This window comes from Amyelois transitella, chromosome 17 (assembly GCF_032362555.1).
Source record: "Amyelois transitella isolate CPQ chromosome 17, ilAmyTran1.1, whole genome shotgun sequence".
Lineage (NCBI taxonomy): Eukaryota > Metazoa > Arthropoda > Insecta > Lepidoptera > Pyralidae > Amyelois > Amyelois transitella.
The window spans coordinates 5,896,583-5,921,344 of NC_083520.1; the positions used below are offsets into that span (position 1 = coordinate 5,896,583).

General features: G+C 37.2%; 1 protein-coding gene and 1 long non-coding RNA gene across 3 annotated transcripts in view; one reads left to right on the top strand and one right to left on the bottom strand.

Annotated features, from left to right (window-relative positions):
- Nucleotides 1-8,936: 8,936 nt before the first annotated feature.
- On the top strand, nucleotides 8,937-17,224 carry LOC132902728 (uncharacterized). Its single transcript, XR_009657226.1, has 2 exons — nucleotides 8,937-9,116; nucleotides 15,531-17,224. It is a non-coding gene; the product is annotated as an uncharacterized LOC132902728 (long non-coding RNA).
- Nucleotides 16,912-24,762, bottom strand: part of LOC106140674 (protein split ends) — an 86,630-nt gene continuing 78,779 nt past the window's right edge. For both annotated transcript variants that reach the window (XM_060948899.1, XM_060948898.1), the window contains 8 exons: nucleotides 24,469-24,698; nucleotides 24,109-24,173; nucleotides 23,407-23,513; nucleotides 23,020-23,144; nucleotides 22,596-22,768; nucleotides 21,795-21,995; nucleotides 21,123-21,281; nucleotides 16,912-19,612 (listed from right to left, as the gene is read on the bottom strand). In XM_060948899.1, coding sequence (XP_060804882.1) covers nucleotides 19,484-19,612; nucleotides 21,123-21,281; nucleotides 21,795-21,995; nucleotides 22,596-22,768; nucleotides 23,020-23,144; nucleotides 23,407-23,513; nucleotides 24,109-24,173; nucleotides 24,469-24,698 — 1,189 coding nt within the window. In that variant the 3' untranslated portion in view covers nucleotides 16,912-19,483. The remainder of the gene's footprint in view (nucleotides 19,613-21,122; nucleotides 21,282-21,794; nucleotides 21,996-22,595; nucleotides 22,769-23,019; nucleotides 23,145-23,406; nucleotides 23,514-24,108; nucleotides 24,174-24,468; nucleotides 24,699-24,762) is intronic.

Here is a 24,762-nt window from a genome sequence, read left to right on the forward strand (position 1 = left end):
TAGAATATGTATTAGTTAATTGCGAATGTATGGGAAAATTTAACTGTAAATGTTCCCATACATTCGCAAGTGTCATTTATTTTAAGTACCATTATATGTGTTCTACAATTTCCGAATAATCAGAACTGGATACAGAATTTCCATTGAATGTATATGTAATTCCCTTATGTAAGAAAAGCTAATTCCGGGAACTACGAAGAGCTATCTGGCCGAAACGAATCCGCCTCAAGAATACGAAGTGACAGGATAAAACGGGAATCGGAAAACTGCTTATTTTATTACCGTGCCGACTGTAACCCGGACATACAAAATAAAAATACTATGGATATGACATATGCTGTGCTCTGTTAAATAGAGAATTTGCGCAAGGTAACATCGTTCACGAGAAAAAGGTAGTCATTAATTATTTTTTTGGGTATTTTAAACGTATATTTTTGACAACATGTTTTTTTTTATTATATAACTGGAGTAGCAGTTTATCACGTTATTTTTTTTACCCGCGGGAAATTAGAGAAATCTGGTAAGTCCATTCACTTAAGGATTTTCATCTCTAGATCCTTTACGATGTGCGTTGGTATGACGGGAAATTCCCATTTCAGTGTAATTTCAATAACTTAAAAAAATATATTAATTCTTAGCTAAGCGTAATAAACATATAAAACCCTTCTGCAATTTCCCTTTTGTAGAATAGGCCTCCGGGAGTAACCCCAATTAGAGGCGAGCTGGAAACACTGGCCGACCTAGCGCAGGCAATACATTCGATGCCTTAATTTTACGGTTAACTAGTTCCGCCGAAGCTGGCACTAACAATTGCTGAGGAAAAACAACTATATTTGTTGTCTATTTTAAGGAAGTAAATTATCACACAAAAATATAAGCTCCAATTTTCAGGAATAAAAGTAAACTATGTTATGTTACTTCTGATACCAAATTTGAGTCAGTTTCAGTCTGGTTTTCAGAACAGATCTTTTCTCGTATATAATGTTACATGGTTTATTTATATAACTACAATATAACCCATCCGCCAAATTTATTCTACTATTGTTATAAAACCCAATTTCAATGTTATTTCGAAACTCAAAATAAGTGTAAGCAAATGTTATCTTTCCAATAATTCACTCATTTAGTCATTATAATGATTTAAGAGAGATAAACCTAGGAGAACAGCAACTTTCTGAAGCTAATTTTTATAAGACTTATATGATAAGAAGAGAGAAAACTTTACGTAATAAAATACTACACAATAAAATATGGGGTCCGTATACTAATATAATCAATAAATCAACTGATGGTTTTAAGTTAAATACTACTGTATAGTATATTTCTTGAGTAATAAAACAAACAGAGCTTAGTTGACCAGTTCATGCGCTTTCACATGAAATATAAACGTTCCAAGTAACTACGGAAATGGATCCGCTGGTGGAAGCCATTTTTATAGTTGGCCGGAAGTGAAGCACGTAAAGGGCAAGTCATGTTCGATTCCCGAGCCGTTCCCGCGGGACTCCCAGATATAATTAAAGAAATTCGCTGCGTCATGGCTGACGTAATGTTTCAAGATGTCGCCCGTTCTGTTAGTAAACATAACCGTCCTGGGACTTTTTAATAACTCAATCAGTAAGGAAGTTACCTGCTTTGGGAATTTCTGTTATCGAAAACGTGTTGAATTTGAAGCTTTTATTTAGTTTATTTCAGGAACGTAAACAGCTTAACCGACGCGCACCGACTCGAAAACCCGGCATGAAAAGTTTGATGAATGGTCGTGGCAAATATAGTACCTCCATCATAAAGCCATGCAAGTGAGCATGGTCTTTAGATCTTTTCAAGACTGTTGGCTCTGTCTTCCCCGCAAGGTATATATATGTATGGATGTAGAGTATTCCCGATTTTTTTAGCAGTTAAGGCTTTGAAGCTACTCGTACATATCTACTCACTACGATTTTATTATTTTAAAAATGTCAGTATTACAGTCTTATTATCAGTAAGTAATACTGTGGGTCAATTATGCTGAAATTGAGAGGAAAATAACTTAGAGTATTATCAAAGCTAAAGGTAATTCTGACATTCCATGGGAGTGAAGCCCCGAGCAAAACTAGGTGTATTTAATATAACTTATTTTCAGTAATCTCATAACAGGGTAAATCAAATTAAAACCATCCTCACATCCAACGTGTTTAATGTAAAACTTTATTAATATTACCTGTTAAAATGTATCATGAATTGGCTTGAGTGACGTATTAGGACGGGTAAGCCTACTGATGTGTAACATGTCGACATGACAGGCCTTATGGAAATTGTTGGTTATTAGATCGAGGTTCAACACCTGTTGTGACGTCATAACAGCGGTGTAAGTTAATAAGACGCCAGATACTTGAAATAAGGGAATAAGATATTTTCTGGAATCGTTCTTTTTGATAGAGTAAATATTTTGTTTAATACTCATTTTATTTTCCTTAGTTTAGAGTGGTTTCGATGTGAATATTATGCATTGTTAAGTATTTATAATTAATTTATCTATTTAGTTAGGCATAGTATATTCCAGCTGTTCCTAGCAATTTACAAAGCTAAAAGCGCTTATAAAGCTCTTTACTTAGCCCTTCAGTTTAACTTTATGAAACATCCTAAATAACACAATTATGTAAGTATATAAAACACGTTTTCCCATAAGTAAATGATTTTGATTCTTATGATAATTTTATTATTATGTGTTATACATACTTTCTTGCTAACAAAAACTTGCCAAATTTTCTAGTAAATTTACATATTATTTCTCCTCACTGTTGGTACATCTAGGTTTTACTTCAGCTAATTCGGGGGTTCCACGTCTTTCTCCTGAAAGTTGTTTGAGCTGCAGTCGACAGATGGCGCCACATCGCACATAAATTATGACACCGCAGCAATCCGGCTTCTTTGGTGTTTTTACTCCCATCAAATTTATGAGGTGTCTTTTTGCGTGTAAATATTCAAGGTAAAGCCCTCTAAACTTATTTAAAAATATAGATTTTGATTCATGCCAAATATCAAGTAGGCCAGTAGCACCACTTAGAAAAAGAAAATGTGCGGATTAATTGTATTTTTTTTTTCTCTTAAAATAAAGACCATATTGTTTTTTTTTACCTTTTGAGTTTTTAAAAGGTTGTATGTATATCATTATTCTTGTCAATACTTAATGAATTACATAGAAAAACATAAAAATCTTCTAAAATGAAAAATTTTTGTGTAGAAGCTCTCATAATAGCACGGTAACTCATGTAATGAAGTAATTACAGGAGTTTTATGCACCCACGGCCGTTATTGCAGTCTGCTGCACCGCTGTTTCAAACTTTGGGTGGGTACCTGCGTGGTCGCGGTGAATGAAAACTAGGGCTTAACCAAAACCGGAATCCTCTTAGTGGAAAACAGATAAAAATCTCACACGGTTTTATAATAAAAAAAAACTTGTATCTTATCCATAAAATCTACATTTACAAACGTACTACTCAGAAACAAAAAAAAATGGATTTTTGTTTATTACAAATAAAGCAGACCCCAGGCCCTGTAGCCCTGTGTGAAGGGTGCAAAACCTAGAAAACCGACCGCTTTTCATGAAATTTGGCATAGATTTAACTTCGATGCTACGCTACTACGCCTAAGCCAATGCTTGCGATTCTGATTTAAAAATTAATTTTTTTCGTCGACAAAAAATATCACTCCTACAATTTATATTCACAACAGCCTATTAAAGTGAGGTTTTTCCCGTTTCACTACAATTCCGAATATATTTATCTAGAACCAACAATGAGTTTTGAACCGAGACCGAGACCACGTTTGATGAGGGTAGACACTAATGGAAACTACAGCGTTCCGAATTTGAATTTTTCCGCCGTTACCTGCGCCTATAAATCAAGCGAAAAGTCGCCTTAAGCTCTGCGGATCCCGTCTCGAACATTTTAAAATTTAAATTACGTGCAACTCCAGAGAAGCGTATAATTTGTATCTACATACATTACGAGCTGCGGTATTACATGACGGAATAATTTTAAAACATGATAAATACAAACAGAACGTATACCCAAAATTGGTTGACTAAACTAAAGTTTGCCCACGGTACCTACCTTAGTGCCCCCTAGATCACTTATAGATAAATCAACATGCCAAATTCCAAATATCTACGTGTATGCTGTGCTTGCTGTGAATCCTATAACTAAATAATTAAAATTTTAAAACGTCAACTACAAGCTACACAAGCCTATGAATAACTAACTATGCCCGCGACTTCGTCCGCATGGAAACCCTATCAATCCCACGGGAACTCTGGGATAAAGTCTATGTGTTATTCTGGGTCTTCAGTTGAAGACCCAGAATAACACATAGACTTTATCCCAGATGGGTAGTTACCCACATACCAAATTTCATCGTAATCCGTTCAGTAGTTTTTGCGTGAGAGAGTAACAAACATCCATATTGACATCCTGACATACTCACAAACTTTCGCATTTATAATATTAGTAGGATGTGTCATGCCTAAATTAAATATTTCAGCGGCAGGATATTTATTTAGGAATTAAGTACTTACACTACTCGTGTAAGTGCTCGTATACGTATGGAAATTATCGTAATGCCGTGTCGTCGTCTACTTACTTTTCTAAGGTAATTCTAAAAAATAAAGTACCTAAACCCTTTTTAAAAGTTTGTAGTCTTCCAGTTCCGTTATCCCGACATTCCTACTATTTATTTGGAATATATACTCTGACGTCATCTGAGATAAGAACGTTGAACTAGTTAATAAGGTAGGTAACGGTTGCTACCAAAAAGCAAAAGCACATTATCACACGAGAACAGGAAAGTACGCTTACATACATTTTGTTTGTGAACGTATCTAAACCAGCATGCAGTTTTAGTTCTTGCGTGTTAGACTAGGGGGCGCTACTAAACTAGAAACGAATAAATTAAGCTCTAAAATAACTTCCCAGAACAATAATATAGTAAAAATGGGTTTCCAAAATGAGCAACATATAGCTCCGAAAGCGGTAAGTTGGCAAATCTGCTTTTTTTGTTTTATGTTGGTACATACAGGTTTATGTTTTTACGATGGTATTTACATAAATTTATTCTTTAAACACAAATATACCAAATGTATTGCAATGAACATGGATTAGTATGTACGAGTATACAGTTTCAAAAATATATGTGGCCCCACCTGTAATACTTTTAATTAGGTGTCTTCCAAGTAAAAACGGATTTATGAGGAATCTTTGTAATAATAAAACTGTCCAGGGCTAGAACAAATAATATGCACCTGCGAAATATCAGAACGTGATCAGAAGTCATCTAAAAATAGCTACACAGTGATCAAGAAGGGCGTCGCTAACTGACGGACAGATAGACGAGGGCATCATTAGAACCCTCCAAATCCGGAGACACCTGCACCGACCGGCACATTCTAAAATAGCTCTTTTACACCGAGTTGATGGATTTTGTCGTTTACTACGTTTAGCGCTCGCAAAGAATGATCCTTTCGTACATTATCGTTAAATATACCTTGTCGTTTTCATAGAATACGCTATGTTATTCCAATATTTTTGGTAATTTTAGTCGTATTTTTAATAGTTTGTGCATTTGTTCAGATCGAGTGCAGAAGAACTATTTTCATAAATAGAAATATGAAGCATAAACAGATAAGGCCCCGTTATTTATGAAACTTTGGTCTGGCATAGGCAGAACAGGTTATCGCGTCATGTGACTTGCATACATCAAAGGCGGGTTGCATTATATTTTTGTAACAAGTGGCTACTAACACAGAAACAGGTACCTCATTCCACCATCCGGTCACATTTCGGTACATGTCGCCTATGTCTGCGATTCCTAGGTTAAGAATTCTTATGAAAACACCGCCCCTTCCCACATATTATATAGAGAAGAAAAAGTGGAAACTAGTAAAGTGCAGGCGAACATAAGCTGACCCTGGTTCTTTTTCGATTGAACCTATGTTTAATAATAGCTTATATAAAGGAGGATAGTACTTATGTAGATGCTAAATTGAATGATGACCTCCTAAGCAATAATGTTTAATTTTCTAAACACAGTCACTCGCTTGCACTGATTTTCAACAGTTAAACAGCTATTTAGTTCAATTGCTGAAAGAGAACATGGTTGATTCAATTAAATAGCAAATGATGCTACTAGCAACTATCAATAATGCAGTCTTAGAACTAGGTACAAAACAAATCCTTTTTCTCTATGGTATTTGAATCTATGATATATAATAAAGATTATCCAATAGAAATCGAAATTATACTGGTAGTTGAGTATATTATTCCGGTTGCTATGGTTATCCAGTAAAGTTAACTGTGCATTCAATACCCGTATACATTTTAATAAAATATAAATATACAATGATATCTAACGATTATTTTTACTTTTAAGCGTAACAACTTTTATTTTTTGCCTCAAAAGGCGCGTCTTAACGTAGATTACGTAAGTGCGCAGTAGGGCGGCGCGCTGGGCGGCGGAGCGGCGAGGGGCGGCAAACACCTTCGTGCTGGCTGTGGACCTTCACGTCCGTGACAGTGCCTGTTATCAATACAAACAGCATCCGCATTGCGACTGACAACACAACAAAACAAGGTAAGATCACATTCTCGAAAAAAAAATATTTTAGAAACATGTTGAGGTTTTAGATTATGTAATATGAAAGTATACTTAGTTAGGTAGGGATGTAAATGTTTTAAAAATAATTAAAACATATAGCATAGAATAGAATAGATATAATATGATTAAAAATATTCCGTACATAAAATAGGACAACTAAATATACTTAGCTTTGATATCGAGTAATCTTCAATGCATATACTTTACGCCATTTATATTGTTGACGATTTTGTGTAATAAAGGTAGTTGACGTTGATTTGTTGAAGTTCGAAATTAATAAATCGAAGATTGCCGGTTGCACCCTCTGCCATTATGATACAGGGCCCAGGGTCCACTTTCCAATATTTCTTTCTACACTGTCGGGTTTTCGGTTTTAAATAAATCCCCTCCTATCTAGTATTAATGGCCATACATCCACTGAGTATACTTATTTTTTTATTATAAATTTAAGTGCCATTGGACACAAATTGCGGGTGGTAAGCAATATAGGGTCTAAAGCACACAAGCACAAACAATTACTCTTGCCTCGAAAATCCCTAAGTCGTAGGTATCGGAGAACAGAGACTAAGAGAGACCGACCATTAATTATAAACAAACAATAGAAAAATATTATTTATTCTTATCATGATATATCAATTATAGTAAAGTCATGTGACATGATGAAACATGATGACCTTTTAACATTGAACTTTAACGTATAAACATCATACATATGTACATATAATCACGTCTATATCCCTTGCGGGGTATACTTGAAAAGACGAATAGGCCACGTTTAGCTGTTTGGCTTACTGATAGAATTAAGATCGTTCGTTTATCGTAACTATGCCAATACTGGAATCAGATTTTTCAGCAATATATTCCGATTTCACCAAAGCTCGGCCGTTGTACGATTACTTACCTTCATCTAAATAAAGGAATAAAAATAATAGGCATCTAAAGTGCGTGGGTGCTCGTGTTTATCAAGAAGGCCTCGGGGGCCGCATGAAGAGTTGAGCCGAAGTGGAGGCTTCGCGGGATTTAGCCCGAGGTCAACGAACCTCGCATGTTTGATCGTTGGCGGCACGCGCACTGAATTATAATTATTTTAGACAAAAATAAACTTTATTTGCCATTCAAATTAACGTGAACATATTAGGTATTTTAATAACGAATATGATTTTCTTTTAGTTATTTCTTAAAATTTTCTATTAAAAATGTTTGTAGTAGGTAGTCTAGTCTCTTCTTCTTCAAGATGACTAAGTCCGTGCTATCTGTCTTTTAAGTATGACGAGAAACAAATACGCGTTACGATTCCCACGAAATGTCCCCGTTATGTTAGAATCAGCTCGGCTGATCGAAATTCAATGCATCACAATTCGCTAACTGTAGGTACGCAGAGTTTCTTGGAACCAAACTGTATTGATATAATGATTTACAATCGCTTAGGTACTGATCATTTAAAGACTTATCATCTTACTTTACGTTATGAAATTTACATAATACGGACTTTGGAAGCTACCTTGGTACTTTATACTACTATTATTTTCTGGGAAAAATTGCGATACTGATTGCATATCACATAAACAGCTGTGCGGTGTAGAACTAACCTTGAGGGATAAAGAAATTCGTTTGTAATAGAAATTCTGTGACATCATGATATACTTACGCATAAATACTAACAACAAATATTACCAATTCTCAGAAATATATGATCGGAGCCATTTGTCTAATTTATAAAATACTTAAAAATTAATGAAAATGGAATTGTCTGTGTAAAAAAGACCTAATAAACTAGCTACCTTCATTAATGTGTGTTCATGTACATTAGTGCCGTGTGGTTTCCGGCACCAATACAAAAAAGAATAGGACCACTCCATCTCTTTCCCATCGATGTCGTAAAAGGCGACTTACGGACAGGCTTACAAATTTGGATTCTTTTTAGGCGATGGGCTAGCAACCTGTCACTATTTGAATCTCAATTCTATCATTAAGCAAAATAGCTGAACGTGGCCATTTAGTCTTTTCAAGACTGATGGCTCTGTCTACCCCGCAAGGGATGTATGTATGTACCTACATTAATTCATGAGCGCAAATACCTATGTATTAATTTTTTTTTTGTAAATGTAGGCAAACAAAACGTTTATTAATCTGCAGTTCTCAACTTACTTGATTTGTTCAATATTCACTGCAAAAACTGAACTGAACTGCGGAAAGGTGCAACAAAGTGTGTTTTTAACTAATATCTAATTTTGGAAATTATCATTATTAAGACATTAGAACAACTCGTGCGCAGAAGCACGCACAAGCCGCAAACAACATCGGTTAGTAGAAACGTGCGGTCGTGCGCTCTCCACGCCTGAAACATTACGAGAACTGAAACGTTCACTGTTGTCATTTCAATTTCTACATACTTCTTGTTTTTAATTGCTAATAGTGACATAGACTACAAAAAAAGAATCTAAATTTTGGTGTGATAAGACTTGGAATTGGTGAACTCAAAATATTATGTAAGTAATTTCACTTCAGAAATTTTTGAATTGAATTATGTACATATACATACATATAATCACGTCTACCTATATCCCTTACATGGTAGCCAAAAGTCTTGAAAAAACTGAAAGGCCACGTTCAGATGTAGGTATGGCTAAAAGATGGAATTGAGATTCAAATAATGACAGGTTGCTTGCCCATCGCCTACAGGAGGAATCCCAAGTTTATAAGCCTACCCCTTAGTCGCCTTTTACGACACCTTTTATTTTTTTGTGGTTCTATTCTAAAATGTCCTTTCTTAATTTTAACTTTATCTTACTAGTGTTGTTTTATAGCTGAAGAATATATTAGAATTTTTTTTTTACAAACGCTTATTCTTTGAACAGCCAGTAGCTTATAATTAAGTTGGTAGGTACTTATAACTTATTATTTGACTAAGTATTAATTGGCTGTTGTCAGTTAAAATTATCATTCTTGTACGTTTCATATGTTACGGGACATACGTAATTGATTTTTACTTTCGAAAGCGTAAAATTTAATTAATTTTTATTAAGATTTGATTGCTTTGATCACGCACAACGTTAGCACGTAGGTTGGTATAAAAAAGAATATTATATAAATAACTTTAAAAGTTTCAATTAATAATTAAAAGTTGTAATACTCGATAAGGTATTAATGTCAAATGTTATTGTGTTCAAGAATAATTACATTCCTTCAATGGGATCAATACCTCTAACTCATTATGTAAACAGAGAATTCCCGAGTTCTAACTCTGATCGCTGTGAAACAGAATACTGAGTACGGGTCGTAGAGAGTAAATAGGTCAAGGGAGATTTTCCGCAGCGAGGCGGGTCATCGTCCTACTTGCGAAAATCGGTTATATAAGTTTTCCTAAACGATCGTTTCACTCGTGAATTGAAAATGAAATGAATTTATTTATAAAAGATATCACCATTATTGGATATGTACGATCGCGTTCATATCTGCAGTCATAGTTTTTAAATTCTTACGGGTTAAAATAGCGTGCACTGTGGTTCCACTTGATACACACACACATGCACACAATTTAAAAGAATAAATATTCCTTCAAATGAATTCGGTCTTTAATACCAATGATTACTAAGTAAAAGAGTTTATTATTCTATGAAATATAACATAACAAAACAGAAAGAGACGGTAATCAACGATTGCCGAACTGGGCCCGATAATTGTCGATCGAGATATCGTCGTCTCTCATTATTTCCATAAGATTTGCCTATAGAGGGAAGCCTGCGACTGCCAGACTTATTTCATTTCAATAAGGTTGAAAGTTTGTCTGCACACGACCCTAACATAGGTAGTGGTTCCTTTGAAAGTTATTGGGTAGCAATTTTATTACTTCGTGTGAGCAAGTGAGATCTAAGATATATTAGATAAACTCGCTTGCTCACACTCGCTTGTTCTAGTTACTAGCGTTACTTGGATTCCGAAGTTATTCAAGGATTTTTTTGTCTATTTTAGTGTTATTGACAATTTTTAATGTTTCAAGGTGCCATTTGAACTAAGTAACTGACTGACTAACTAACTAACTGATATCTAAGAATTACAGTACCCGTGTTTTCAAACACGGAAATCAGCAAGAAATATTAAACAAGAGGGAGCAAAATAAAACATTCAATAATTAAAATTAGTAAATTTTATTGAAACAGTTTACCTATAGTTTTGTTTACATATTGATGATTATATAAAGCTATACATATTATAGATAGTATATTATACTAATTGTATCATCCACTTATCTCCTGTTATTAAGGTTACAGCTTAATTATTCGTTTTCATAAAGAAAAGATATTGAAGCTGTCCTTAAAATACTATCTAAGTAATTAGTACTTTTAATATAAATTGGCAGAACCTTTCACGCACTATATGGACTCGATGCACAGGGCAGTTGTCTTGCACAAATGATATTGTTGGCATATCATCAATCGGATAAATACACCGCACAGTTGGTAACATGGTTTCTTGCAGCACTTGCACATAATGAGCAGTTGTAGCGCGTCCTGCTATCCACACCTGTTCCCCAGGTCCAGCAGCACTCATCCAGCCCCACATATTTACAGATATGTGTCCAGACTCCATATTTGGCACAATATTTTTTTCTTCATACCGAGTTGCATTTCTTCGCCATAAATAAATGAAGTCTACCGTGTTGTGATGACATAAAATAAACGAAGTTTTCGTCCGTAAATATCGCTTTTTTCCAGTCAAAATCCAAATACTGCCGGGCAAATTCTAAACGTTTTTGCTTATTTATTTCTGATAAATACGGCTTTCTTGCTGGCTGTCTGTGGTGTAGTCTCTCACGGTGCAAACTCAAAACAGTAACCACTGATGTCTCGAACTGTTCCGCAAATATTCTGGTCGGTATGAAGCCATTATTTTCGTACTGTTCCACCATGGATCTCCGCTGTGTGGCGTGCCGCTGTGTTGATTAGCGGACGACTTTTTTTTTTCACTACCCTCTTCTTGATGGCGGGTTACCCAACTTGTTGTTTATTGTGTTATTTGTGTGAATGTGTGAGTGATAGCAGCGGTGCAAGCTATAAAGTTTTGCGAACTATGACTGCAATTATGAACGCGACCGTACATTCTATTCCGAATGTGTGCAATTACATTATACGAATAATCAATAATGAACAAAAAAAAATTTATTAAATTTTGATTATAGTATTTTTTTATAACAAAGATAATAATGGATGATATGACTCTTAACCCCGCCGCTAACAGTGAAATATACGAAAGAAGTACTTAGTTTAATAGTAACGAGGTTTGAATTATCATTAAATTGAAAGATAATGCCCCTGAAAATAAAAACAACATTTTTTTTTTTCACATAATATCTAGAGTTGTCAATGCCGCTCGCTCGTTATCCACTGCACAAAAGGCTGTATCTACTTCAGATAAAGATCGGACGTCCCGCGCTATACAAATATTGTCACGCTCTGATACTATCTCCTACAAAGCCTTACAGAGTGGCCGACAATGAAGACGCGAGACGGCGTGATAGAGCACCGATCAAGAAACTAGCTTCTATTATTATATTTAACAAGGGCATAAAACCCAGTCGATTTTGGCCCCTGTGTCTTACCAATTTACGTCATGAATATAAAACAGCTTAAGTGACTTGCATTTGTTACGTAACGGGAAAACTGCTGCATAGGAACTTCAACTTGAGATGAATATCTGTACTTTCTGAGAACGCAAGTGTGAACAAGCTTAACACGTGACACCAAGTACCGTTGGCTGTACAACCTGTGACGAACTCAACTAGGAAAGGTTTTAACAAAGGCGTTTCTTTAATTACCATTTAAGGTGTGCGCTTGATCCCATGGAATCTATTATTATTAGACAACAATGGATTTTCACCGCGATTGGGTGTCGTATGTCATTCGATATATATCAAAATAAGTAGTAGTGTCTACGTTAGGGTTGTTGAGTATATTCGATGTACTAATAGACAAAGGTGTTTTTTACCTAACTACAATTTGTTATATTGAACGATTAGGTAATGTGTGTCATGGCCGCCTAGTGTGTCGCACCTTATAGTAACATGTCCATATAACTTCTGTTAATATGGCTCCAATATCATGTATCTAAATCTATTTATATTATGATAAACGATTGTTAATAAGTTCAGTCCAATTAATATTTTCACAAACGCCAAAATAGAAAACCAGTCGCCAAGTATTCAATACGCCTTCTTACTGATGGATGAAGAAATTTATCTATTTACGAGTATGTCAACTTCCCTTCTATCTGACATAAATAGATAAGTTTCTTCATCCTTCTAGGAAAATCTTTTAAGTTAAATAGGATTAAGCATTTCGAAGGTATTCAAAAATCAATAAAAAATATTGAAAATAACTTTAAATAAATTCCAGATTCGGTTCCATCTTTCCATTATTATAAGTATATATAGCAAACAACCATTTTTCTGCCACGATAGTTTTGTTCCCATTTCTATCAAACATTGAAACCAAGAAGTGAGCCTAACTCAATCAACATACATGTTTTCAACTGGCTACTATTACGATTCTCATCAATTACCTACAATTAGAACTAACGACATTCGCCGCAAATGAAGATCGAAGGTCGTGGCCGTGAATGTTTTTATTGAACCTCTCTAGGAATTAATTGAGCAATTGACTTGAATGCCTAGATAGTTTTGAGGAAATTTCGTCTAGAATCATAATTATGTAGAAACCGGTTACCGCAACATATCCAGAAACGGGACCACTGGTAAAATCTTTTTGTTTTAAAACATTTAGATATTAGAGCTCCGTATCCCTACGAGGAGCCAAATGCATTCTGACAGTTCAACAACTGAAGAGACTGTCCTGCAATTAAAAAATGACAACTTTTCACACAATGTAGTCTCGCTTTATTATAGCAAAAAAGATTTCCAACTCAAATATATGCTCTAATTTTGGAAATGTCAGCTAAACTGCCGAACATCATAGTTTAGCTTAATTTTTGTCTCATGGCTATCCTCACAGATGTAGAATACTTAATTGCTATTAAAGTAGACGTTGTGCACGTATAGGAAGAAAGGAAACAGATAATGATGATAGAGGCACGATCGTGATATCATGGAGTGTGTACACTTAATTATCTTTATTTATCATCAATATAATTTGTAATGGTTATTGCAAAACATATTTCCGACTGTTGTAAGCTACCTACGCACCCTCCCGACTCACAGTACAAAGAAACGGGATCACTCTTTTGAGAGGAGTGCGTACGGTTCGCTGCCTCCAGATAATGCAAACCCGCTGTTCAGCTTTGTGTCGTTCATATAACAACTCGCAGCAGCTCGCGCGTAGCACATGTTGACGAATAACATTTTAAGGAAGTTTCTATTCAAAAAACCTTTACGTTATAGGCGAGTGTCAGAGACTTTCGACATCAGATGGACCTTAACTGAATGCATAGTGCCTTAAGATTTTTTAAAGTTAGTTACAAACATACCTAACCTAAGTATCGAGTAGGTATACTATCTTGGTATAACAGAATGGCATTACGTAAAGTTTGACGCAGTACCCAGAATGTGGCGTCCTAGTTTAATTTGGGTCGTTGCGACGGGACGCCTCTGATTACAGGATGTGTAATTTTGTAATATCTAATCTACACTCTCTCATCCATAAAATAGGAGTTTTACCATACTATGCTCTACTGATGCTGCAACATGTGTCTAATATTTGTACTTAACTGAACTTTTTTTCTGAACTAAACGTTATTAGAACTTTCAATCATACAGTCTGTAATTTTTTTTATAATATACGTGTGCCTTCTTAGCATCAAGTTTTAACTCATCATGTTGTCTACTACTCAACGCCCTTCCACTATTTGTATCCAACATTGTTCTTAAGAAAGAAAATCCAATTTTTAAAGTCACGTTCCCGAGTGTATGTCTAGTCAAAAATGACGCAAATCTCTTTTGACTACTACTTACCTAATTTTGTTTGGTATAGTAAATACCTACATGATAATAACAAATAGGTACAAAAAAGATTTGTTAAAAACCGCAAGCCTTATTTTTGTATGGCTAAGGTCGCTAGAAAGGAAGGCGCGTTGTGTTATGCCCGTAATTTGTGTTTGTAAACCATCGGGTCCACGCACAGACCATATACTTATTGGCTCTAACACAATTATTAAGAGTTTTATATATTTTTTTATTCAGTGTGAACACACTCAATGCAATCGTAATATGTTTAGCCAAAAAGGCCGGCCGACATTAAAAATAAAAACGTACCTAACATATTCGGTTGTCATGGCTGTTACAGAACGTTTGGGTAGAGCTCAATTTTAAAGAGCAATAACAATAAAATCAATCAATAACATTCGTATTGATCATCTGGCGATTCTTTATTTTTAACGCTTACCTATATACGGTATGTATTGCTATAGTGAACTTAAATTTTGATTGGTAATTGTTTATGATGAAAAGGGTTTCTTCTTTTTTATTTAGCCGAGTATTGATGATTATCAACAAAATATATCATCATCAACTATGTGTGTCGCGGTGGGCGTCCGTGTACAGACACTGACGCACATCGTACTTTGTCACACTCTTTAACTTTTTCTTCATTTGTGATGGTTGCAATCTCTGAACGGATTTTCAATTGATCGACTTAAACAAGAAGTAGGTACATAGAGCTTAGGGACCAGTACACGTTTTTATCGCACGGAATACTATAGCTGTTACGCTTTTTATTATAACGAGAAACGGAACAGCGATAGTTTTTCGCGCGACAAAAACGGCGTCGCGCGTGTTGTGCTACGGGGGCTGGAGACTAAATAATAAAATGGTATAAATTGACATGTGAGGATCTGTTAAAAATCATGGGGCACAGACTACTGAGTAATCTAAAAAATATTGCATTTTGTTACAGAATGACGTCCCCAGCCATCACCAAATCGCCAGAAAAGCAAGGTGACAAGAAGTCGCCCACTCATTCAGGTGGTGTGGAGAGGGCTCCGTCCCCAGAAGCTACATCATCTTCGTCTGCCCCTCCGCAGCAACCGGAACCCTTCAGCTGGCTCCGAATCTTCAAACTAGCAGATCTCATGATGAAACAAGGATGTTAGATTAACATTGTATGTACATTCATGTGTTCTGGAGTAAAGCAATAATTTTATTTTTGAATCTTAGGCAGAAATTATAAAAGATGCCATAATAGTAAATTATATTAGGTATTTACTGTTTACTATAGAATATTCGTTTAGATACATTATGCATAGTTCCTTATTTACACAGTACAATACCCACCACCACATGTATACAAATGGGAAATTATGCATCATATGAATGAAGAGGTAAGCAGATGATGTTTACCTACCCAAGTAGTAATTGCCTGCCTACTTTTAGGTACCTAACATTAGAAAAAATCATTTATGCAAGAGATTCAATCCACAGCGAATCAGTGATAATAAGTGTAGTGAAATATCAAATACGAACACCGCAATAATTTTCACTAGTTATGACTCGTCAGTTCGAAGACAAATATCTAACAATATGTGGATATTTCATTCATTATTACTCCTCAATGACATAGACCAAATTTTATATTTTTAGGTATTTAAATCTACGTATGTAATATGTAATGGTATTGTCAATTTTATTGTATGTAGGTACTTATTTGTTGTTTGTTAGTCGCTTTGACAATTGTTAAGACTTTATCATAATGTCAAAATAGTTGGGACTTCCATATGCCGCCTTATTTCCTAAATGTTTTGTGTACTAATTATGACTGTTATTTCGTCTTTGAATAAAAAATTATTCTTAAATGTTCAAAAATATACGTATCACATAATGTCGTATTTATCTTATCAATTGACCATCCCACACCCGTAATTAGTACTATATGTCACAGCTGGGTTGCGATAAGCGTGTAAATCAATTTTAAATAAATGGCAGGTGATCGAGATTCGAAATAAAAACCACTTTGTGTATAATATTTTTTTTTAATAGTATTGGTAGGTAGGAGGTACATAACACGCAGGAGTCTGGGTTGTTTGGATAAAGGGAAGTAAAGATACAATACTATTTTCAATATGTACAAAATATACAATTATCTCTATAACCTAGCTTTTAACTCTACAATATAATTATGATCACAATATTTTTATATCCTTACGCTCTGCTAGAATCAAAACCGACGTGGTGCCGCTCGGCGTCCGAGTGCGGTAGTTGCATGACAACAGTCTACCTTTCACTTTTGCTGCACACTTGAGATCAAATGTTATTTTTACAAATATTTAAACTCTAACATCTCCCACACGGCAACAACCGCTCTCGGAGGAAGCACCGCGCACTTAGCCATTCCATCCTCATATCACCACTGAGAATATGTTTTGAGAACAGAATGACACACAGGCGTAATCGATAGAAGTGCTACATCGCCACGCCTCTCGCGAGCCGGCTAAGAGGCGTCTCGACGTGACAACTTCTCATTGAACCCACATTTAACATAGTAAACAAACAAAACTATATTATACTTCTCACATTAGTTTACAGTTGTTATACCTATTAAGTCTGCATTAACTTATTACGACTTAACATCACTGAGGAAACAAACCATGATTTTTTTTGATTTCAAAATTACGGAGCATGGAAAACTTTACGAAAATATTAATTATTAGTAATTGACATTTTAATAGCATAATTTACAAGAATGACATTATATTCCAGGCAGGCACCTTATGTTTATACTCTGGACCAGCCAAGAAAATCATTACATTCATGTTATAACATAAGGAAAATGAGTAAATACCAATTTTATCATAATAAATACTTCTTTTATAATTCTCTTTTGTTGCTTATCTCATAAAATTTTCAATATCAAGTCTAAATACTGTACTGCTATGTTCCATGAAGACGTATTTACATTGAGGTCCTTTATAAGGACTTCAAATTAGAATAAATATAGTGTACATTATTGGGCATCTGTTAGCTAATAAAATTATATTTTTTAAATTAATGGACGAAGTGACGAGTTCGTTAGTGTTCCTCCTAGCCAAGTCGAGAACTGTTTGCGACGGAAACATGACAAACAATCATTATATTTATTTATACATTCTACAGATTAGACCTAAACAGAATAATCATAATATTACCTGTGCTATTAATTTCTATATCATACAATATAAAATTACAATACATAAAATATTTTGTACTTTGTTTATCCGCACGACAGAACAGTCGCACCATTATCTAACTATACATGTTATGCGAGATGCGATGATATCGATCGACCGCCGCGGCTTCATGCAGACGATCAACTTATGAGAAGTACAATATTGTTAGTTTTAGCATCGCAAGAGTATTGCTATTGAATTTAAACGTAAAGAAAAGGAATTATAGGTGTGTATGAGGGCAATGACTGTGACTGTATAAAGGATGAATCAACTGATGACGCCGGAGCAAATGAGGATCGAGAATATGTTGTCGGTGGCACCCTGTAAGGCGGCGCGGGCGACGAGGCGGATAGAGAGCGAGAACGGGACGGGACACTCCAGAAAACGTAAAATCAAATCGGGATAAATGTGAAAAATAATATGAGAAGTTATTTTTATGGCCGCCACTTCTATCTAACGCGTTATATGTACCTTTTAACGGTAAAAATAGCACAACCATATATTTATAGAAAGTTATTATTGTTTGAGTTTGGTTCTTTAATAATTGAGAACCGTTAAAAGGTACACATCTAGAAACAGAAGGACAAAATTGTAGTCGCTGGGTTGATGAAAAAACTTGCCCAAAATGAACAAATTTGAAGAATCTTGAGTACAGTACACAATTGCTCGTCACCTATATCAAAGTGTCATCCTGACATATTCTCGCGCACAATAAACCATGTTTTTATTTAGCTAAGAACATCGCAGCACACAGGTGCCCGCGCGAGTGCCGCTCGAATCGTCTCCGAATTGACCTGCGGCAGGTCCAGACAACACATGCACATTGTAAGCATGTCAGAGATCAATTCAGAGTGCATCGAGCGCACCACCCTTATGTTCCATAAGACTAACTACAGTCTACATTTAAAAGTCAGAATCACAGTTTATTTTCCATGTGTTTTCTTACGGTATTACATGTTTCAACTATCATATTTTTACAAATAAACAGTTATCAATCGACCCAGTAATCATGAGTTTCCGTTACCTACCGTAATTACCTAAGCGAATAAATCGAATTATAGTATGAATCAATTCGGTATTTACAAACTTTAAATTACTTTAGACCTAGTCGCTTAAAACAAAATAACAATTTACACTAACAATAAAAAATGCTCGATAGATCGCCACTCATCTAATCGGAACCCAAAACTATTCGTTTTATCAACTGACTTTGCCATTTATTAATCATACTTTTATAAATTTAAACTCCGAATAATGTCGAACCCAGTCGACTATAACAAAAGTATTTTACAAATAAGCTTAAACTTAAATCTAAGTCTTAAATAAGTGACGGCTTACTTATCGTGAGAGTTACAGGCTGCCCGCCCCGCGGCGCTAACAATAAATAATTATAGTACGTCACTACAACGACACTTCACTTTCTCAGAGGTAATCCAAGTCAATTCCTACAATCGTCATCTTCTTTCAAGGATGAAACGATTCCGCGCGGTCTCTAACGATCTCTACCAGGTGGACCGATATCTAAGATAAAAAATAAAGTTTTTAAAAAAGTTTCACAACCTGGCCAATATTTACAATGCATAATTATTAGTCATCTACGTGTGTCCTTTATCGGGGAACCGTTTACTGTCACAATCGGGGTACGGTGTGATCACGTCCGAGTGCATAGACGAAATGGGTGGTGCGATCAATATGATCACCGTGATCATCACACAGTAGCGATCACAATGAGCAAGTGCGCGATGTCCGCCACGCGGTGCATCAAGTCGGGAGCGATGCGGTTGAGGTTCTCGTTGGCGAAGTCACATGACGGGAAGATGTGCACAGTGTACATCGCCTGTACAACAAATAGCCACAATTAAAATTATTTATATTTTATAATTATCTTGACGATAGACTCAATAAGCTACAAATACACACAAAATTTGAAATAACTGCGTCAGCAAAGGTTAAATAATATATTAACAAAAAGGATTATTGAAATGTCTGATAGAAAATTCAATAAATTATAGCATGGAGGATTATATGAATGATAAACATGTCTGCCCGAGCTTGACATAATGGCATCATAAATGCATGTGCATTTTTGGTATAGTATTGACATAATTTGTACAGTATGTACTTACATATCTTATTTTATCTATTTGACATAATATTAGTATTAAAATCATTAGTTTTATACTCATTAATATATTTTCTCTCTGGAAAGGAACATAGGATCTTTTGATCTGGATTGGGTAAGTCAGGTTTTTCACTAAGCTCCTCCTACACATCAATATTTACAGGAACCTAACTCATATTGGGAAAGAGATTGGAGTGGTCCTTTCCTGTTAAAGTGCTAAGAACCACATGTGACCCACACAAGTTTCTGGTATTCATTCATAACTCTCTTCATACAAGCTCTGCGGTTTCGGGTACTCTTGACCTGGCCCTTTACCAGCATGTCAATTCTGCTATTTTATTTTAATCCGAAACGGATCTGAAACGCATTGATTACAACTTTTGGTATTCTACTAACAATTTGTCAAAACGAAGCCCTAACGCATTGGTTACGCAGCCGAAACGGTTTGGTTGTCGTATTCTGCTAAAGGACACATAACCTTCCGTTTGCCGTTCGGCTATTATTTCGTATTCTGATAAGTTTTTGACAGTTGGTCCTGCCGAAACGCAACGGTTCTGCATTGGTTGAATTGTCCAAAGTTACGGTTTTGCATCGTCAGCAAATAACCAGCCGCTTCCGTTTCATTTGCGTTTCAGCTATCAACGTAAAGTTACTGGAATACCGTTTGACAATATAAACGCAACTGTAACCAAGCTGAAACGCATCCGAACTGTTTCGGTTAACAAATAGCAGAATTGGCCTGCAGGAAGTCCTTAATTTGATCAAGATACGTTCGTCTAGGCCCTCCCACTCCGACCTTTCTCTCCACACTCTTCTTGTATATCTGCTTAGTCAACCTGCTTTCATTCATCCTCTCCATATGACCAAACCATCTTAACATACATCTTATATCATAACATTCCTGTTACTACATCTTCTTTCACATCAGAACATTCCCGTATCATGCTGTTCCTTACCCGGTCACTCAATTTCACACCGATCATACTCCTTAATGCTCTCATTTACACCGCATTTAATCTGCTTTCGTGCTTCTTTTGCCACACCCAACTTTCACTCCCATTCATTAATGTTGGGACCAACTCGCCCTTATGCACATAGATTGAGCGAGATAGCAGGAGACATTTGGTTTCGGATTTTACTTGAAAAAAGATCGTTAAGTGTTCATACGGTTCGATTTGGCGGTGGGTAACGCTATTCAATGCGAGTAATGATGGCGGTATCGTACCTGTTGGTGTCCGGGAGGCGCGACGTTGACGATGCCGGCGGCCTGCTTGCGCTGCAGGTAGGTGATGAAGCCGGCCGTCAGGTTGGTGGACTGCTGCAGCACGTCCATGTGGTCGCGCCCGCATGGCAGCGCCAGCAGCATGCAGTGTTCGTTCTCCATCTGTTATGACAAGCGTATATGTCTTTACTAACATTCAACATGATGGATAAATAACAAACTTCCATTTTTGACTTAACCAACTTTGTTTATACCAAGGCAACCTTTAGGAAATAGGCATGTCCAAAGAATACAAAAAATATTGCATCGTTAAGTCTTATGCTCAGTGCGTAATTTTTTGCCATGCCACTGTGGCACGCGGTCTATTATACACAGAGACCATTGCCTGTTATCTTTCCAGAAAGAAGCGAGGATTCCTGACATCATGACAGTGAGTAACATATTACAGATATCCACGAATTATGCGCGCGAGATGAAAGGCACGTAGAAGGTTACATCACCATCGCCGCGAACACCGATTGCAAAATATTTTTCGAATCGATTCTGACACAATGTAACGCAAGATGCGCGTTGCGTATAATTTACTACACATCCAGTAACTAATCAATGGTCCTTCAAGCCGGATATGAACCATCCGTATCGTGTACCCAATGAGTGGCTACTACTGCGACATACCTTCATCTTGCGGTGCACCTGGTCGAGCTGCGCGGGCTCCAGGCGCATGCGCTGCGCGATCCGCAGCAGCGGCGTGGAGCCGTCCGCGAGCCGCGGCAGCGTGTCGCCCGCTACGCCCGGGTTGCCGCCCACGAAGTGCATCTGCACGGCCGCGCTGTCGTTCTTCAGAGCTAGTAGCCCTTGCCACATCACCGGGTAGCGCTGTTAACGGAAATAAATAAAGTTAATTTTATATAATTGTATTGTTAGTTTTGTTAGCTGTCTGATAAAAACAATGGTTCGTAAATAAGAGCAGGAGAGAGAGTAACGAAAACCCAGGAGATGCCGCTCTAGCGTGGCGCTAGCACGGCATCAGCGCGGAAAATACGCGCGCGCTTCTATTGCGGCCTTGAAAAGACTGAATGGCTACGTTCAGCTATTTGGCTCAATGATAGAATTCAGATTCAAACAGTGACAGGTTGCTAACCCATCGTCTAAAAAAGAATCCTAAGTTTGTAAGCCTATCCCTTAGTCGCCTTTTACGACATCCATGGGAAAGAGGTTGTGTGGTCCTATTCTATTTTGTATTGGTGCCGGGAACCACACGGCAATGTGTTATCTTTTGCGCCAAATAAAGATTTTTCTTTCTGTCTTTATGTTTTAAGGGCCCGTGTCGGACTTACGCTACTGTGAGTTGTTTTAACGTGGAAAAGGCCTATTTCTTATCATCTTGATAGACCAAATAAATAGAAAGAGAATAGATAACACATACGCGTTATCAAGCTTAGTGAGATTCTTGGGGTGTAAAGAGAGTAGACTCACCCGCAGCAGCATCTGCAGCGAGTCGGCCTCGCGCGGCACCTGCGAGGCGTGCGGCGGGCCCAGCACGGCGGGCGGCGCGGGCAGCCCCGACAGCGGCGCGGGCCGCGAGCTGTGCGCCGGCGGCGGCGAGCGCGCGCCGCGCGGGCAGCCGGCGCCGGCGCCCACTGCGTACACTGGCAACGCGAAAACAGATTATTTATAGCCTTTTCTTATATTTCATTTTCAATAATAATAAGAGAATCGCCCCGAATAACCCATGTCATGCCATTTTATTTTATGACACTTAATGTTTAGATTGTTTCTGCTATCTTTGTGATCAATGTGTGTTTTTGATTAATCTTGTGAGCATTTTGGAACTAACATGTGCCAAACAGTCGCCCTTATCTAATACCTTGACACCTTAAAAAGAAGATATTGGACTTACTTATGAGCCGATCAGCGGGGGGCGGCGCGGGCGAGTGCGCGGGGCGCGGCACGCGCGCGCCCGGCGGCGGCCGGCGCAGCTCCAGCGGCGGCGTGGGCGCCTCGCAGCCCTCCGCCTCCAGGCTCCTGTAACAACAACATACATTACCATCCCTCCGGCATAGGTTCCGGTTGCCCATTCTCAAAAGAGGAACCCGAGGTGCGACGGATCTCTGCAACCTTTGCATAGCAAAACCTAACCCATATTAGATCAAGGTTACACCTCATGTTGAGTTATATTAGCATAAATATTATGGTTACTAGTATGAATATGCTTACATACATATCATAAGTTTATCAAATAAAATTAATAATGATTCCAAACTTCAAAAATTTTACTTTTACTAACCTGGTATATGGTGAAGGTGGGGTCCGACTCTCGTGTTGGGTGGCTCGGAAATGTTGCTGGTACATCTGGTAGTGCTGATGTGAAAAATGTGGATACATTCCGTCGCCCTACAAATATATTGCAACATTAGAATTTAGAAAAAAGATCACTAGCAAATGATTATAAGTAACTGGTCATTACTAAGCAAGTGTATATAAAAAATGATTGACGATACCAACTACAAATAAGGAAGAGTAATTCAATAATCTACAGGTATACCTACAAGAAGTGGAATGTAATTAGGACTACAATATTAATATAATCTAGGGATGAGGTAATTGAGAACGATCTTACATTTCGAACAATTAAATCATCATAAAAATAAAATAAAAAAATCGGCCTTTAACGTTATCTCAATCTCAATGAAATGAATATGAAATTACACATTCTCCATTTCCGATCTTTTTTATACCAAACTACGTTTGTTATGAATAAAAATATGTACTAAAAATATGAGCTACGGATGTATGAAGAAAAAAAAAGTATTACGTTGTGATAAACCGAGGTGACGGGAGAAGTCTGTTGATGTGCTGGCGGCGGACTTCTAACTAAATCAGCCGACTATCCGGATGGCATGAACAGAATTATAACGATATAGACTTCATTCTCATTAAGAAACGGTTAAAAACGACAAGTAAAGGTTTCCTGGAGGATCAAACTTACCATAGCCATTTGTCCTTGAGGGCTGATGTTAGGCACGCTGGTGAGCGTGACGCGGGAAGCATTTCCTGGAATATTTTTAATTAAATATATATCAAATTTAGATTCAATGTATAAAAGTTCGAACCAAAGCATCTAGAGCACAGTGGCCGTTCCTTATTAGGTGAGCCATAACGAAGATCGACTGATTACCACGTAGACTGAAAACGTTACGTGTGAAGAAAATTTAGGTAAATGAAGAAAGGCCTCAAAGAGCTTATATTCAGGGCTGTAAAGTTGTTAAAAATGTAAATACACCTTTATGAAGATAACTATTTGAATAAAATTAAGAAGAACCGAAACGGTCTACTCAGCAAAACTTACCGGGGTGCGATGGATGGTGCGGCGAGACGACTGCGACCTGCTTGGGGAGCGGCGCGGGGAGCGGCGCGGGGTGCGGCGGGTGGTGCGCGCCGCGCGGCAGGCTCGCGGGGCCCGCGTACGCGCCGCGGAAGCCGCGCGACGCGCCTGCGCCCGCGCCCGCCGGCTCCGCGCCCAGCCCGCCCGCCGCCGGCCCGCCGCCCGGGCCCATTCCGCCCTCGCCCTCACCGCCTCTGTAAGTTAACAAAATCTTTTATTTATCCAACCCAATACGCATCTCAAAGCGAAATATTGTAT